The sequence below is a fragment of the Argiope bruennichi genome, chromosome X2, assembly GCF_947563725.1.
Source record: "Argiope bruennichi chromosome X2, qqArgBrue1.1, whole genome shotgun sequence".
NCBI classification, from domain to species: domain Eukaryota; kingdom Metazoa; phylum Arthropoda; class Arachnida; order Araneae; family Araneidae; genus Argiope; species Argiope bruennichi.
The window spans coordinates 128610276-128628638 of NC_079163.1; the positions used below are offsets into that span (position 1 = coordinate 128610276).

At 27.5% G+C, this 18363-nt stretch overlaps 1 protein-coding gene across 8 annotated transcripts in view; it reads right to left on the minus strand.

Annotated features, from left to right (window-relative positions):
• LOC129960831 (uncharacterized) overlaps nt 1–15791 on the minus strand; it is a 28522-nt gene extending 12731 nt beyond the window's left edge. For 5 of the 8 annotated variants that reach the window (XM_056074498.1, XM_056074496.1, XM_056074497.1 and 2 more), the window contains exons 1-6: nt 15653–15791; nt 13368–13549; nt 9475–9687; nt 9189–9306; nt 4789–4844; nt 3481–3583 (exon numbers count right to left, since the gene is read on the minus strand). In XM_056074498.1, the coding sequence (XP_055930473.1) occupies nt 3481–3583; nt 4789–4844; nt 9189–9306; nt 9475–9687; nt 13368–13541 (664 nt within the window). In that variant the 5' untranslated portion in view covers nt 13542–13549; nt 15653–15791. Of the gene's footprint in view, nt 1–3480; nt 3584–4788; nt 4845–9188; nt 9307–9474; nt 9688–13367; nt 13550–15321; nt 15507–15652 lie in introns of those variants that run through there. The other 3 variants (XM_056074494.1, XM_056074495.1, XM_056074500.1) reach the window with 3 other exon arrangements.
• Nucleotides 15792–18363: the final 2572 nt, after the last annotated feature.

Here is an 18363-nt window from a genome sequence, read left to right on the forward strand (position 1 = left end):
AAAGAGAATGATGATCGAATGTGTAACGTACTAAATAAAGATGCTTCACTGCAAATGTCTTTACAGCTGCTTCTACCATGTTCGATATATCTCTTTGGCGCACCAAATTCATCTCGATGTGTTTTTATTTTCAGTTGATCGGACCAATCTGCGTATTCTTCTTTAACATCACATGAGAGGTTAGACATACACTTACTAAGCAAAACTTAAATAAATTCTTCAACCTTTCAACCATTAAAAATTTTTTTTAGTGCTTGAAAAATTTGAAAAAAAAAAAAAAAAAAAAAAAAAAAAAAAAAATCGAACGTTTTTTGAACCGCAACGAGTTAAGTATAGTATATATTTCGTACTGCCCCTTCCTGATAACTATTCCAGTATTTCAATAAACGGTTATCTTAATGTGTGTTGGCACCCGTGGATCAAGTCTCATGAACGTTATCTTAATACGATGATAACCCGTGGATCTATTTCTCCATGTATACCTTGTCCGAATTCTTCTCTTTCCTTGATTTTTTTTTCTTGATACATCTGCTAAACAAGTCTTTAGGACAATGCTTTCAAATTATTGCATTTAATGTGAGTAAACAAAACAACTAAAATACTGTTTTTGCACTTCTTGAGAAAATTAAGCATTTCTTAAGGCCGTTTTTTCAAAATTAAGCACTTTTAAGGTGCTTAAAATTTGAGATGGACCATTTTTACTCCTTTAATATTCTGCTCACCTTAAGCTTGCTGCCAGAGTTTTGGTTTAAAAAAAGTTTTAAAATTAAATAAGAATAACAGTATTTTTATTAATAATTCGGGGTGGCGACAATAGGGGGTGCTTTGTCTTCCTATCGATAACCGCTTGTCTTGTCCGATGAGAAATCAAAAATTTCGACGACAAAACTTTTCACCGTTTCGGAAAGGAGTTGTGGAGAGCTGAATATTGGATACTGATAATTTAAACCCAGTCTTAAAGTTATTACAAGGTGAACAGTCGAAATTGATAATTTTTTCCGACTTAGACAATCAGTTGAACAATAGTTAAATCGAAAAAATGTCTTCTAGCCTGCAGTTTGCTCTATATTTAGCAAAATAACCAACATAGTGACAAGGTAAATCAGATTACACTAAGAAATCAATACGAAGGATGAAAATTTGTAAGAATCTTTACATTTGTCGATTGTATTGATTACTTATCTGTAGATTTGTCAGGGAAAATGAGAAAGTCAGTTTTATATAAGACCGGGACATTCGTAAAACGCAACAAATGCACGGGCGCCTTTCGACTTGTTTTCCCCAATTAATATTTTACACTTAAGGGGGGGGCGATATTTTATTCCTCCAATCGTTTCTTTTTGCATCAATAAATTTTCAAAATTTTATAATTTATTACATTTTATTTTTTTATAATATTCTGTCCATTCAGCCATTCACCAGTCTGGTGAATAGCAAAAGTAAATCTAGTAAAAATAAAAAGCAGTACTTGTAACCACTCTCTTAAAATGTATTTTTGCTAAGAAGAATTGCACTTTTGTCAAATGATATGAGTTCAACATAAACCAATGGTATTGTAGCGGATTGGGATGAGCGAGGATAGAACTTGGGACCTTATGGTTCGCAGCCCAGTAACATGACCACGGTACAAAAGCAATTGCTCGTGCAACGTAGTTGTTAACTGGCTTATAAACTTTCACCACAGACCCTCCCTCCAGTGAGACGAACGATATGGCTGTTGAGTGGTGATGTATTAATTTAGCTGTTGATTCTAATGCGCCTATACAAATTTGAGTAGTGCCAAGCGTTATGGCAAGCGTGTGTGGATGAGTGGTTGCTGCGTCAAGTGAGTCTGACGACTTTGGTTGCGCGTAGATGGCGCCACAACAGCTGTACGAAGGTTGAAAGTTCATCGTCCGAGGTCACCAATGTGGCGGGTTTGCGATGCACGAGGATGGAACCTGGAACCTTATGGTTCGCAGCCCAGTAACATGCCCACAATACAAAAGCAATTGCTCGTGCAGCGTAGTTGTTAACAGGCTTATAAGCTTTCACCACAGTATAAATAAAACAGGTAAATGCAAATTAGATTTATTTAATTATAAAATATCTGTTTTAGCGATTTAATTATAAAAATTAAATTTATATGATATGTTCAACAGGCATGTATGACGCATAATAAGTTAAAACATAACATATGTGCTAACATTTTATAACATATGTGCTAACATTTTATAACATATGTGCTAACATTTTATAACATAATTTCAGCACTTTAGTTTACGATTAGTATGTTTTCAAACTGAATCTTTTCAATTTATATCTTTTAAAGCACATCAAACTTTTGAAAAAACTTTTTAAGCCTTTTAACTCTTTTGCATCTTAATTGGAATGTTTGAGAGATTCATATAAATTTTACATTATACGAATACTTATTTGTATTGTTTAGTGTAATTCTTAATAGAACTTATAGCTGATTTAATTTGAGAACTTAAAAAAAAATAAACTTGCAGTTAAAAAATATATATATCTAGAAATTTATCAAAAAAATATTCTACCCCAAACCTTTTTAATTAAAAAAATTGGTTTTTATTGAAAAATAGTAATTTTATTTTGAATAGGTATTTATTTATTTCATTAAAAACAACAGTAATAACTATTATTGATACTTTGTAAACAATTAATATTTGATTTTGAGAAGTTCTTTAACATTTGATTCTATTGATTTCACTTCATAAAGTGTCAAATAATATCAATTTAACTAACATAATTAGTAATATAATAACATAAATAATAAATAGTTAAATAACATAATATAACAATATATAACAATATTTTGTTACTCATAAAAATGTGAAGAAATTTAGACATAAAAATATTTTGATAATTTGTAAATAATAAAAAAATGCATGATGATAGACATATTGATGTCTATCATAGAAACCAGCAATTTATTTCTTCATATGAAAACAGTAAATTTACATAGTGACAATGAATTACCACTTTCCCCCTAAAAGTTAATTTCACTTTGTACGCATGGTAGCAAAAATTATGTATTTCACTTGTGAGATCAAGAAACTATTCTGAAATTCATCATGGGCAGTCTGTAAAAGACATTTGTCTCCAATAGTGATGAAATACTATGATGAGAGAAATTGAATTCTCATTTTTAATGCACTTGAGATGAGCATATTTGATGAATTTTCTTGTATTTTCTTGTTTCTTTCTTGTTTTCTTTTTGATGAATTTCTCCTATCAATAAGTACTCATTTCCAAAAAGGAAAATAGATAAGTTTTTTTTGAAGATTTGTAAAGAAAATTTACAAATGTTTCCAGTTTTACAAATTTTATAGTTTCTGAAAGAAATCGCGTCATTCTGGAGACTGCTTCTGAAACTCATGCGAGCTTTTTGATTTTCATTATTGACATATTTTGAATCGGAGAATCATACAAGAATATTTATCATCTAACAAATTAGAAGTTCTCATTCATAGCACTTACTTGCCTTCTGGTGTGTTGCTGGAGTGCCTTCAAGGCTTTCAGGCAAGGTAATTTTGTCTTTTTGCAGACACAAAAATGCACGAATAACACCTGATGCAGGGGGCTGAAATAAATTATTTGACAGTTTTAAGTATCAATAAAACTAGTATTATGCATACAGAAAAAATAAAATTAAAAATTTAAACCTTAAAAACCTTTAAAAACAAAACTTTACAGAATAAGCAAAAACTATGTAATCTAATTTTTTAAACTTCATATGAAATATATGAATACTTCTGGCAAAAATTATATTTTTAAAGGATGATCATTACTATTGTAAATTAAAAATGCCAATAACATATGTAATAAAATATTTTCATTCCTACTACCTTATGAAAATCAATGAATTAAAAAAAACATTTATAGGAAATTTACTTTTACAAAGTATTATTTAACATGTCAATCATGATAAGATGCAAAGATCAATTTATAACTTTTAAGCAAAACACTGAATTTTTAATTCCTTGTATTAAATTTGGGCTTATGAGAAAATGAGTTTTATTTAAAAGAGAGAAAAATCAATGCAAAACTAGGGATGTTTCAAAAAACAAGAAATTTTTCTAGGCGAAATGAAAATTTCAAATGAAATATTCAGCAAAAAGAATGAAAATAAGCTTAAACTTTCAAATGAAATCCTTGGAACACATGTAATATTAAAATTATTTCGCAATCTTAAAAGATATACAGAATTTATATATCAAGTTATTATGAAAATTTTATTATGTTCACAGCATTTAATTTCTGTTTAAAGGTTTGAATATTTTAATTTAAAATAAAATATAGTACATTTGATCTAATAATTTAATGAATATAATTTACTAAAGATATCATTCATTTTTTGATAAATTTGTTATTTGACTTATTCCTTTTATTACTGACACAAACTACCAAGAATAATTCCATACTATAATTAGAAAGACATGCCAGTGATAATTCTGAAATTCTAGTTCTATGATAATAATATTTTAGACTTCAATAATGAACAATAATTATAATTAAAAAATCATTCCAAGCAATTATTTTTACTATTTCTGTGTCTTCTCACTTGTGCATAGAAATCCCCAGAGCTTTTAAATGATAGAAATATCCCATACGTATCAAAACATTTGGAAAAGCTTGGGGCGGTAACACTTTGAATTGAATTTTCAATGTTCCTGATAATAAAATTTCACTATCCACTACTTGTATGTAATCATTAAACAGTTGTTTTTCTTTTCATTATATGCAATTTTCTAACTCGAGAACAAAAGGACAGAAAAGTAAACGTACATCAATTTCCTTAATTTCTGAGTAAATAGCTTTTATATTTTTCCTTTCACTAGATCCTAAAAAAAAAGAAAAGACAATTATAGTCTCAAATTATATCAAATTATCAATTCTAACAAACTGTGAAATAAAAAAATTACCATGCATACTTTTTTTTAATTACGAATCACTGAACTTCAAACACCAGTATTAGCTGCTCCCTTCACGAATTTTTTTCAAAGGAAAAAATCTATGAATATGAAAATTTTTCAAGGACTAAGAATACAAAAAACTAGGAATGGTTTTTACTAATTATCTGCAATAATGTATTCATCCAACCAGCCGAAGTATCTGGGATTATTGAAAAATTCTAAAAAACAGTAATAAAAAAAACTTTCAATAGGAAACCAACGGATACGAATTTCATGCATGTATTTAAACAAAAAGTAATGCAATATGCGAAACATTGTCCCCATAGTTTGAATGTATCATCTGCAATTAATATAAAAATACATATAGGTCTTAATTTCCAACACCCACTCTAGCAGTTGCCCAGGACAAAAAAAGCAAATCATTTTAAATTATAATAAATGCATCTATTTAGAAAGAAATATATAATACATAAAATTGATAATCAAGTAGCGCAAAGCAGTTAAAATCAATTAAGAAATGCTGGTTTCTAGCTTGAACATTTTTTACATTCATAATGCTATTAAAAAAAGAAATGTATCATTACACAATCAAGTTAAAGTAACATGAACTACGATAAAGTCACAAGAAACTTTTCTTCTCACTTTTAGTTCAGAAAACTTCTTTTTTTTAAATCCCGTTTTATAAGTTTATATGATCAGGAATTTTCATGCTCATTAGCGAAACCACTTAGACAATTTCATGAAGGAGCTGAACGTGAAAATTCTTAACGTAGAGAAATGACTTTTCGTTACTTGCTACGATTAGCAAAATTTGTAATACAGTACTGAGATTTTGAACAAAATTCAACTTTATTATTAAGTTTAGTACATTGCTTAGGCTTTCTTGTTTTTTCTTAAAGTGCAAACTGCTGAAATTTCCTCTACTAATTCTACGTTGCTAGAATCATCAACAGTTAAAATACATTCCAAAATCTTACAGTTTTAGTAAACAGTTAGTAGTTCTTTTAGACATGGTATTTCGAACATATATAGTATATAAGAATAGAAAACAGTTACTATGGTGACTAATTTGATCGAATCTAGCATCTAGTGCTTGATCAATTTTTTTTTTTTTTTTTTTTTTTTGTCTCTTTGATTGGTTTAATCTCATGCTTCATTCGAGAAGTTCATTTTTCTTTTTTTCGTCTTACACCGCGGCATTGATTCAAAATTAGCCTCAACATCAATTTCGGTAGCAAATTCTTTTGTGGCAATAATTGTTTGAAAAAATATAACAAGACAAAAAAAAAATAATAATTAAAATAAAAAAATAAATAAAAATAGTTAAAAAAAAGTTTTGTAAAAGATCGAATACAAATGTCAGAACAAGTCTTTTATTTGCACCATCCTGCTTATTAAATTAATGCAATTTAGTGTTTTATACCAAATAATTAATGCACATAAAAACGTAAACTGTTGAATAAAATTTAATAAACATGAAGTCTCGCCTTTTACTAAATTATCAATTTCTAGTCTTTTCATAATTGTTTAGTAAGATGGTGCATACATCTCCCGAATAAAATCCAAACGGGTTTAAGGCCTCTATCCCACTCTCCCATCTAGTATCATTCCAAGATTGCAAAGTTAATCCTTGAACATGTTTTTAAAGTATGTATTATTTTAAAGTATTTTTAAAGTAAGCTCATCAAAAAGTATGTAAGGAATATATATATATATATATATATATATATATATATTGGACCACATTGAAGACATCAGCAGAACCTTTGCAATATCATTAACAATAAGTTTGAGAGAGAAACTATTACATGGAACATAGAATGCCAGCGAACTAAATTATTTAATTCAAAATTGCACTCCCACTTTATCGCACATTATATTGGACCCATTGTCATATCAACCGCCTCACATAATTTGCAAATTTAAATTCAAATCATTGAGTTTTCCAATAATAATTTCAGATATTTGTTTCTCTGTGGATTTTTAAATTAGCAGGAAGTCTAAAAAACTTCCACTAATTTTTATTCAATTTATTTCAATATTTAGTATTTGCTATTGAATTGAAATTTCATATATTATTCAATTTCATACTAATTAATTACAAGAAAAAGTTGTGTGCTTATTTGTGGGCGCATACTATACATAATACACAGCTATTTATTAATAATTAAAATATTCTTTATGAATAAATAATAATTTAAGATTACATAAAATTAAAGAATGTAATTCATATTTGACATGTGACCTGAGCGCATACATGGAAAGAAAAAAAAAACTTTACATTTATATAGCAGTAGAAATTACATAAAGAAATATTAACCATGATATTTTCATAATCGACAAAAAACTCATTTTCATAGTAAAGTAAAAAAACATATTTGAAGCCTAGCATCTTTTTAGAATTATAAACAAAAACAACAAGTAAATAAATGAATACCCTTTGCATAAATAATGAATAATTAATTTTCTTTGGACAACAGTATTTTTATTAATTATTATTTTAATCAAGTATAAATTCAATGATTCTAAGAAAATACTTTGAAAACAATAATTTTTTCAGAAAAATTTCAATGTAAAATTTTTAAGAATAAAAAAGACAATTTTTTTTATTTGTTATTCATTTATTGTTGGAATCAAGAAAACCACTTTTTTTTTTGGAAAACAAAGTAACTCAGAAGAATTAATAAAACTTTTTGAAATAATTTATAATTACATTCATATAATTAAAAAATGCATGCTTAAATTGTGACTGTTAAAACATGTCCTACCCTTTGAGGTACAGAACATAAAATTACTGAATATCAGATGGAAATTGATTATATTAAATCAAATACAAGATAAATAAATTAAAATTACAATGAATTTTTTTCGTACTTAACATTTAAATTAGGGGGTGGCTTCATTTGAAGCTACTGTGGCAAATCTTACAGACATACATGGCTGAGAAAAAATGAAAGGCTAGATGGACTCAAACGAAGCCATTGTGCGTCAAAGGGTTAATCACTTGTAAATTGCTAGAAGCTTCATAATTTCCTAAACATAAAAGTATTGAGATTACAATAGATTAAATCAAAGAATTTTCTGACAGGTCAATTTATCAACAATAATTTGATTTGAAACTTGACTTTATCATTGATAATGTTACAAATCTGTAATGTTGCTTTCCAACACGGTTAGTTCAATCACTGGAAAGACCCCTTTACGATCAGCTCTGTTGGATGGTAATCGAATACCGAATCAGTGATCCAAGTGCTTAGAGACAAAATAGATAATACTGGAATCTTCCATATTATCCATAGAAGCCATAGGTTTGTTCAAGAACCTTCTCTGCCCTGCTCCAGACATTATAAAAGGCAGGAAGTCTAAGCCGAAGACAGTTGTTGAGAGGTTTAGAGTCGCATAGAGAGTCAATGGCGAATTAGTAGAATCAGTCCAGCAAAGCGCAGATGTTGAGTGGAGCTCAAGCGATTGATGAATTGAGCTGTGTGCTTAATCCTGGAATTTATAATCGAAGCAGCATCGAGTAGTATAAGAAGTAGTGAGCCGGCAGTAATGGATACAGCTAAAGCGAGGAGACAGTGGAGAATTGCAGACGTTTGGAGAAACCGTAAAAAGTAGCTACATAGATTCCCTCCTCCTGCTGAATTCTGTCTGGCCGCTTTGGGTGCTGTGTTTATTATTAGCTACCGGTTACTACTTGTGGACTGCTGTTTGTACTAAGTGTGTTGTTTGCGTACATCTCGGTTGTGTATTTGCGTCAATTTAATAAAAATCGTTGTTTGTTGCTGAGACCTGTTGATCGTTACACCATACACCCACTACAAGCGAACCCGTTGTCTTTACGGACTAAGTGGAGGAAGTTCCGTAGCAATATTTACACTTTCTTATACAAATTTCGTCCCCCCTCCCCACAATTTCATATAATTCAAGCCAAGAAATTGTGAATTTGTATTACCCAAAATTCAAGCAGAAAACATTTTTTTTGCACGTGTCTAAATGAAAACTGAAATTAGAATTTGGATTCCTTAACAATAAAAGATCCACTTTTAGATCTTGATAAACATTCAGCTGCGAAAAAAATGAAATTAATAAGCACTCTAATCATAAACACACATCAACATAAAAAGAGATGAGCTAAGAATTAAGATAGCAGCTTATAGAAGCACAAGAGTAGAATACTTTCATCATTCAAGATTTGATTCTTTAAATATAGACTCTATTAGTTAAGTCTAATTAAAAGCATTGAAAATTTATAGTAAAATTACAACATACTATTTGAAGATGAACTCTGTTTTCCTTCTAATTCTTCAACTTTCCTTTGCAAATCTGCCTTTTCTTCATAAAGAATTAAAGCTCTAAGCAAAGTAGGCCTAAGAATATGTGCTTTAAACTATAAACATAAAAAAATTCTGGATTAAATATTACATTAAAAACTTTTGGGCTTCAATATTGCATTAAAATAAAAATTATTTAAAAATATTTCTTTTTTATATAACAGTGAAAATAACAATAGAATAATATTTTGAAATAATTAAGAACACAAAATTATTTAACATACCTGATTTTCAGATAATATCTGTGGTTCAAAGTTGAACACAAAACGCACACCACTAATATCAAATTCATGCTGAATAATAAGCTTGTTGGAATCAAGAGTTATTTTAAGTTTATTTTTTTCATGTTCTTGTTCACCTGCCAGTATGTTTTTTATTGATTGTTTTACATGTTTTAAAATGACTTTAGGAAGCATTTCAGCATATGGATTTAGAATCTGGAAAAAACAAAAACAATAAACATCAATTTTTAATTCACAATAAAGATTAACTGAGGCAACATATAAAATTAAAATCAAGAAAGCCTTAATCATTTTAGAAAATTCCGTCTTTTGAAACTTTTTTAAAAATAAAATCATAAATGAAATAATGTTAATTAGACCAGTTCTACTCTAATTATAGTAGCAATTAATATATATGCAAAATTTTTAATGCCTTCATGCAATTAGTATTCAATAAGTAACTAGCAACTGAAGTCCCACATTTTTAAGATAGGAAGAGATTAAGGAAGAGTGTTGGAAAGAAAAAGCAATATAACATAAAGCCATTTCACGAAATATTATGAAAAAATACAGAAAGGCTAAAGTTAAACAAATTGTTCACTTCAAAAGACATATTTAAAAAAATATCAAAATTAAATGAGAGAGTCAAATGTTTTCAAGATGTAGGGATATCTTTGTTTGAATATTGGCATAGCTAAAAGTTTCTATTTTCATTGTAAGTAAGCTATGCCTTGCTTTTATATAAAATAATATATTTGCTATCAAGTCTTGTTTCAAAGGAAGAAAAAATTCTACTCAATTAGGATTATTAGATTCCACAAATAGAACAAAATAATGCTGACTTAAAATAAATAACGAAGCAAATATACATTTTACCATTCCTCAGCCTCTAAGACTTCAGTTTTGTAGAACTACTCTAATGACCTACCCAAGGGGGTAGGAAAGAAATAATAAAGAGATTGCTGAAATGCATATTTTAGCATTTTGGTAAGCAGATGACAAAATTTATGCAGTTTTTAAGAAAGAATTCAAGACTTGATGTAATAAATAAAATAATAAATTTGTGTTGTAATAAAAAATAAATAAATTTGAAAGCAATGATATTATAAAATAAAAATATAAAATGCTATGATAACGAAATGCTATCTGCAGTAATTACTAGTCACAGAAAGTTTTAAAAAACATTACTCAAATGACTTTTATCATGGAAAGGTAGTTGGATATTTTGAAGTAGCTTAAAGTGTTACTTGGAAGATAAAAGGAAAAGGAACAAATGATTCTATCTTTATTTAAAGCAGATATAAAAAAAGAGAATTTATTCATTTATTTTTTTTGTCCAAGGAGAATTATTTAGGGCTACTATCGTTATTTTTCAATTGATTAAAAAGTATTTCCCATAGGAAATAGATTCCTAATTGTATTCACAAATCAACCAGAATCTTTGTCTGTTATATGAAAATAACCTCAGCTTTATTCATTTTATCGATACTCAAATATTCGGGATTCACATAAAAGACATAAATGGATAATGGACCCTAAAAGTGACAAAAGTATCAAAAAAGAAATGTTATTGTATTTTTCTACAGCCCATATGGTTGGGAAGTTTGATTTCAAATTTTAGATTTCATATTTATATATTTTAAAGAAATTTGAAGTTTTCTGATTGTAGCAGTCTCATATCGAGGGCACACAGTTTCATTTGTATTTTGAAGCAATTTTCTTTTCTTAAAGTTAATAAATTATTCTTGAGCAAATCCCTTTCTTAAATGAAATAGTTATCATTCACAATCCAAATTGTTTATGTTTTGCATTCTTTTTTAGTTTTCATTACTATCTAACTAATATCTATAGCCTTTCAAGGCTAATATCAGTTCTTAAACATTTTTTTAAAATTAGAAACTTTGCAAGTTAATGTTTTGTTGTATCTTATTCATTCTTTTGTTTGAGAAAATATCACAATCGAAATGTTCTTGAGTTAAGAAGGCACAATGTTTTCAAGAGATGGTAGAGTAGTGAAAACAATTCTGAAAACCAGCCATCTGCAGACATTAATGTGAGACTTCAAAATAAAAGTGTTTTAGATAAAGATATTGCGAATAAAACTGAAGATATCCCAATTGTATCAAATTATATGATTGTAGATATTGAAAATAAAATCAATGAAGTATGAAGTCGCACAACACACACACAAAAAAATCTAATTATGTCAATTAAAACAGATTAGAAATTAAAAAGTTTTATATATAATGATGGATATATAAATTAATTTTAATATTAATTTTATTATTAATATTATAATAAAATATTAATTTTAATTTGTGTTATTATTATTATTTCATAGAAATGCATTGTGTTAGAATGCATTGTTAGTGATGCAAATGCTTTCTTCCTTTAAGGCTTTCTCCCTGTTCAAGTAGAGCCTTGAAATTTTTTTATAGATACTTTCACATAAATTGGACTAAGAATTAGTATGGATTTAAGTTTGAGAATTCTAGTTATTTTTTAAAAAATGTTTAAGTCAATATTTTTGTAATTTTCACATTTTTTTCAGGTTTTTCTGAAAAAATAAATATTAAAATTTTGCAAATAGTCAGATTTAACTCCATATTAACATTTGTTGCTAATAATCCATCAAATTAAAAGTTGAAATAATTAAAAAGATATTAAAAATTATGTATTTTTAATAATTATGTATTTTAATAAAAGTTTGTGTTTTATATTATGTTCATTGTTATTTGTTATGTGTTCTTGATTTTATAAAATAATAACTTAGCTTTTCTACATATAACATAAATATTGTATATCAATGGCAAACATGTCAGAACTTTTGTAAGAAATCTTTTTTATTATATTATAAAATATGCATACATGGCTTCTTTATTTGTACTCTGTATAATCCACAATAACAACCCTACTCTTGCCAAAAAAATTCTTTGGAAGTTGTGTAAAATTGGGAGCTTCTTGGAATAAAATACCTAAATTAGGAGATGGCAAATTTTGAGTATGATCTGGGTAACTAGAAACCATGCTACACCACTGCAGAAAAAGTACAAAGACAGAATAGTATGTGATTTCATATGCTCACTTCAGAAATGTACTGAAATTTACTTGTTTCATAGATGCCAATAAAAGTTTAGTAATGGGCAAACAGTTGCCTTGGGGTGGAAACAAAGACAAAATTATTAAAATGGCTTTGTTTTCCCCCCTTTTTAAAGCAAAATGGGTAAAAAAAATAATTATCTTGTTCCATGTGCTAATAATTTGACTACAATACATCATACCAATCAACTATCATGTACGTATAAAAATGCATAAATTCCATGCTTTTGCTGACGCTTCCAAGTTTATCAGAATCATTATGTGATCTTTTATTGTTGTTTCTTTTATATGAATCTTAAAACTTATTAATTCTTTTCAAAACTTCAATTTTTCCTGATAATATATTATCACAAACCATAAAATGCCGTATTAGATTTCACTTACACAAAGTTTCTCTATTTAATGAAGCAAGGTTCACCATTCATTTAGACAGAAATTATAGCAACTTCTTTGAGAAATTAATCCAAATTCTTGGACTAATAAAAATATGTAACTTTTTCAGTAATAAATAGCTGTAATCAATGAATCACAATACTAAGAGTTTTAAATGAAACAATGTTTTTACAAAAATAAAAATAGACACATTAATTTTTGAGTATGAATGAATTAAAATCAATTTTACTGGGAATTCACAAAAGAAACATTTAAAGAGTAACCATATATTCATTGTTTTATCTTACATCAAACAGCAGCATTATATACATCACTATACAGAAATTACTTGAAATATGAACTAACATTGTTTGAGAAATAAAACAAAATGTTGACAGCACAGTAATGATTCATAAAATAATTACTTGAAATCTTTCCTGGATAGCTTTTTCATTTAATTTTTCTCCATAAATTGCAACTAAATCAGAGATCATCAGTACATATCCCTCTTCATCAAATTGGTATTTCATTATGTATGGGAATTCAGGAATTTCAGTCCAATCTAAATCCCACATTTCATCATATGCTTCTCTAGCCATTTGAGCAACTAATCAATAATGAAAGTTCTTAGAAATAATTTATTACCGACAGAAAAATTTACTGAGTTAGATAACAACAAGCTGTAAAAACATTTCTTTGTTATATTTAGAATAGATAACAATAAAAATAAAATAAAAACAAATAATAAAATTTTTGTTTAAATATAAATAAAGTTTATTTGGGTATAAGTATTTGCCATTTAATGACTACTTTTATAACTCAGTATGTAAATCAGATCATTTTCTGATATTATTTCAAAAACACTGTGATCAAATTTTAACTGAAAATGTAATCTTAGCAATATTTATTAATAACAATAATATTAGGATAAAAAAGTAGAAATTTCACAAAAATTATTACTACATGTAGTTGAGTATGATAGATATGTAAATGCACCAAATAATAACTGATATTATGTAATCAGATTCATCTAAAAACTATCAAATTATTATTGATAGAATGGATAAAGAAGCTGACACTGTGCAGAAACTTATCACATTAATTTTATAGTTTTAAATAAAATTTTTATTTTAAATTCAAAATTTATTATTTCCCCAGATTTTTAGCATTTTGGCTCTCTTTGCTTTTCATGGCATTCTTATAGCGATATTAAATTAAAAAAAATATAAAAAAATTAAAATAAAATAAAGGTGAAAAAGCACAGTTATATCAATGGTTACAAAGACAATACATAGTGCAAATTGCCCCAATAAACAAATATTATTAAAATTTTTCTAAATATGTAGTTACGTAACAAACGTCATTGATGGCATTAATTCAGAAAATTGCATGTACTAAAAAACTGTGCATAGATATAACTAAATGACACACTTGGATAAAATCAATTTTCTTTAATAAGAGTCAAGTTCATATCGATTCAAGCAGTCTGTAAGTATAAAATATCAGTAAATAAGATAACTTCAAAAACAGAGTACCCATTATTTATTCTTTTGGTTTTATCCTTTTGGTCCCCTTTTTTATTTTTGTTAATTATTTTTTCCGTCGGTCACTAAAGATACTATAAAAGTCAGCTGAATGTCAGGAAGAATAATCACATTTTCGAAACTTTTTAGAGAAAGAAAGGAAAGTACACTTGATGCTAGCAGAATTTGGAAATAAGTAAATAAACCTGATATCTAACATGTGAAGAAAATTTTCAGGATATGGAAGTATGATAATTTCCATACTATGAAACAAAATTTGTGTAATGCATTTTATTTTTGCTAATGCCCCAATAAAAATGAATAAAACCCATGAAACAGCTAAATAAATAATTTTATTTTAAACTGCTTACAATTTAATATTATAAAGATATTCCTTCAATTTGGAATGGAATAAATATTTAAAAAAAATCTTAGATTATCTAGTATATACTTTTTAAATAAACATTAAGTTTGTATCGATGCAAGCAGTCGTTAAATGCAAAGCATCTGTAAATAAGAGAAATTTAAAAACCAATATCCAATATTTACACTTTTGGCTCAAAATTTTGCTAGTTTTTATTTTTGTTAACTATTTCTTCCCTTGGTTACTAAAGATACTACAAAAGTCAATTGAATGTTAGGAAGAAGAATCACACTTGAGTGGAGCAAAATTCAAATAAAAAAATAAAATCTAATATGTGAAGAAAATTGTCTGGATATGCAAGTCTTAAATTGCTACATTATGAAATAAAATTTGTTTAATGCATTTTATGGAAAAAATATATCTACCAATATAAATTAGTATAATTTGTAAAAACTATTAAAAGTCCATCGGACAACTAAATTAGTAATTTACTTTGAATTGTTCACGCTTTAGAGTTACACAGAGATATTTTTGAGTTGAATGTGAATGGAATACATATTTAAAAAATTTTCTTCGATTCTGCAGTAAATACAAATAAATAAATACGTCACTATTTCAACGTTTAATTGGTAAAACTAACGAACATAGAAAAGATTCCCCGCCAATCTCTTAAAACAGTACAAAATTTTCCAATTATTTACTAACGAATGCAATTACATTACTATATTTGGCAATTTATCGCTTTTAAAAAAGTTTGGTGATTATACTATATTTTTTAGTAAATTCATAAAAATTGAACACTTTGAAACAAATTCCTTTATACTTGCTTATCGGGTGAATTCACAGCTGATAATTCACGTGTTTACCAACAGAAACATTTTCACAAGAATGTCAACAGTATGGGATGTGCTATATTCTGACTCGATACTTTCGCCAAACGAACTGAAAAAAGATCGTATAGATATTTGTCGCATACCTCCGAAATTTACCGTTGCTTAGAACAGATGCGCAATATCTCAATTAATGCTATATAACTATTTATTACTTCAGGTGACGCTTTTTTGATTTAATGATTCCTTTTTTTTTTTAATGTATGTATTGCTATATTATATTTTGTTTGGTTTTCGTTTAAATAAGATAACGTGTTTCTCAAATCATGGGAGAAACTCAGACTCAAACAGTCATTTCGACTATAGAATATAAGTTGTAAATGTCTGTAGTCCTACTAGCTAACCTATTAAAATTTGAAAACTAATATAGTATTACTATCCTAAACAGTGTAAATTATAAGGCTTTTGCTATAATATTCAGTATAAAGTACCAACAATATTAAGCCTATATTTTACAATATAGTTCCTAATATTTTGCAACATAGTTCCCAGTATTTAAAATTAAACCTAGCTACATATTAAAGTATTGGGGAGAAAATTAAAGCCTTGACTTTCTCACAACCTAAATTCCATATTCTCATACGATAACTGCTGCTACTCTCGTTTATTTTATCCTACTCTACTTTAAACTTATCTTGGGATTCAAACTTGCGACCTTACGTTTAGCAATTCGTCTTATCTACTGACTGGTTAACCTTTGTCTAACGCCACTTTATTATGGCAACGGATTTTTTTTCTAAGAGTTCGACTTTTACGAAGTATCATACACCTCTTCATATAATTTTGAGTAGACCTTTGATTACATCAGTTTTCTAAAGTTAAGCTAAAGTTTCTAAAGTTAAAGTTTTCTAGAGTTAAGCTTACTTGAAGCTGTAGAAGGAATGATTTTCGCTCCCAACGAAGCTTGTGAACCCTTTTTTACCCTTAAGAAAAAGAGGAAATATAATTATCTATAAAGCATGGGCTCATCGTAACTCTTGATGATTTACTTAAACAGAATCATTTTGTCATGTTTTATATATAGTAAAAGTTGGAATGGTAATTTTTCCGAAAACAAAGTTTTTTACATCTAATTAGTTTTAAAAAACTAACATGGATTTATTTTTCTTTAAATAAATAAATAAAGTATGACCCAGGAGAGTGAATAAATTTTAAAACCGAGATACAGGATCGAAATCTACCTGTCTTTTGCCTAATACCAGCGTTTCTCTTGCTGCGTTTACTTATCTAATGCCATTCATCGTTTTTTTTTTTTATTATGAAGATAAAACAGAAATAAAAAAAAATTAGAGAAGGGTGGTGATTTTAAAATTTTATCTCTGTAATCATAACGATGTAAGTTCAACTGATATTTTCACATCATTCTCGAGTGCATATCTTAAAGGCTCATATTCAAAATTAAATTTCTTTTCTTTGAACAATGTGATCAGCAAAAATCTATATACAGGCAAAACTTTTTTTTTTTTAATAATCACGCTGTAATTCGCTGGCAAAGAACCCTTTGTAGTTGTTGCTCCTTTCTTTTGCGATCTATATTCTATTTTAGAAATAATTATTTTTGCATGCCTGACTTACCCTTTAAGTTTGTTATAAGATTTCCAAGCATCTTGTGTATCTGATATTCAAGAGCAGAAATAAGACTCAAGCTTAAATGCAATTGATCAGAACGATGTAAATATCATATGATGCCTTGAAGCTAAAGAATTTTAAAATTAATCACTGCAAATAAATGTATAAATATTATTTGTTTAAAAGGCCATAAATTACCATAATTATAATATTATTCAATATATATTGAATATATTGGAGGCAATATTCAATATATTGGAGGCCTTATTCAATATATTGGAGGCAAAGGGCCAGAATTTCAATTATTCCTTTTCTCCTTCAAATTGTTATTAAAAATAATGCTAAATTACACGCTTAATGAAACAGATTACCATAATTGATTATGAATTAAAGAACATATGTATTTGTATAGTAATAATCGCTACGCAAATTTGGTATTTCCTCCGTTTAGTATGATTTTAAGTACTGTCCTTTCGAATTTTTATGTGGGATTTACCCAAGTTTAGTATTTGCATAATAACTTCTCTTTTAAAACGAAAATTTCTAAGGTAATAAATAGATTTATGTTTTTGTCACAGAATCTGCTAGTAGAGAAAATGTTCATTCATTTAAATTCATCTAAGTTAATTTAATTTTGCTTTTAAAGAAAATTTTAATGCACTAAAAATTTAGTCTTTCTCCTTTTTATGTTGATTATCTTTACTATATGCATGATAGAATGGAGCGAAAACATGAATTCTTTGAATGTCATATTCTAACAGGGCTAAAAAATAGCACTATATTTTGAAGAAAAGGACAAAAAGCATCAAAATTTATGCTAAATTTATACAGATTTTTATTTTTATTAGCTTCTTAGCATAAATGTTTGAACATAAGCAGTTAAAATATAGAAAGCAAATTAATCTCTTAATCTCTACATGAACACATTTTTTCACTCAGTTTTTTATACTAAAGTTTTGTACTTTTATTACAGTACTTGTTTTATAAGTATGTTTGTGAGTTCAAATGCTTCCATATATTTTTTATTCATTTACTTCTTTAATTTATAATTTTCTTTTACACCTCTTTATATATA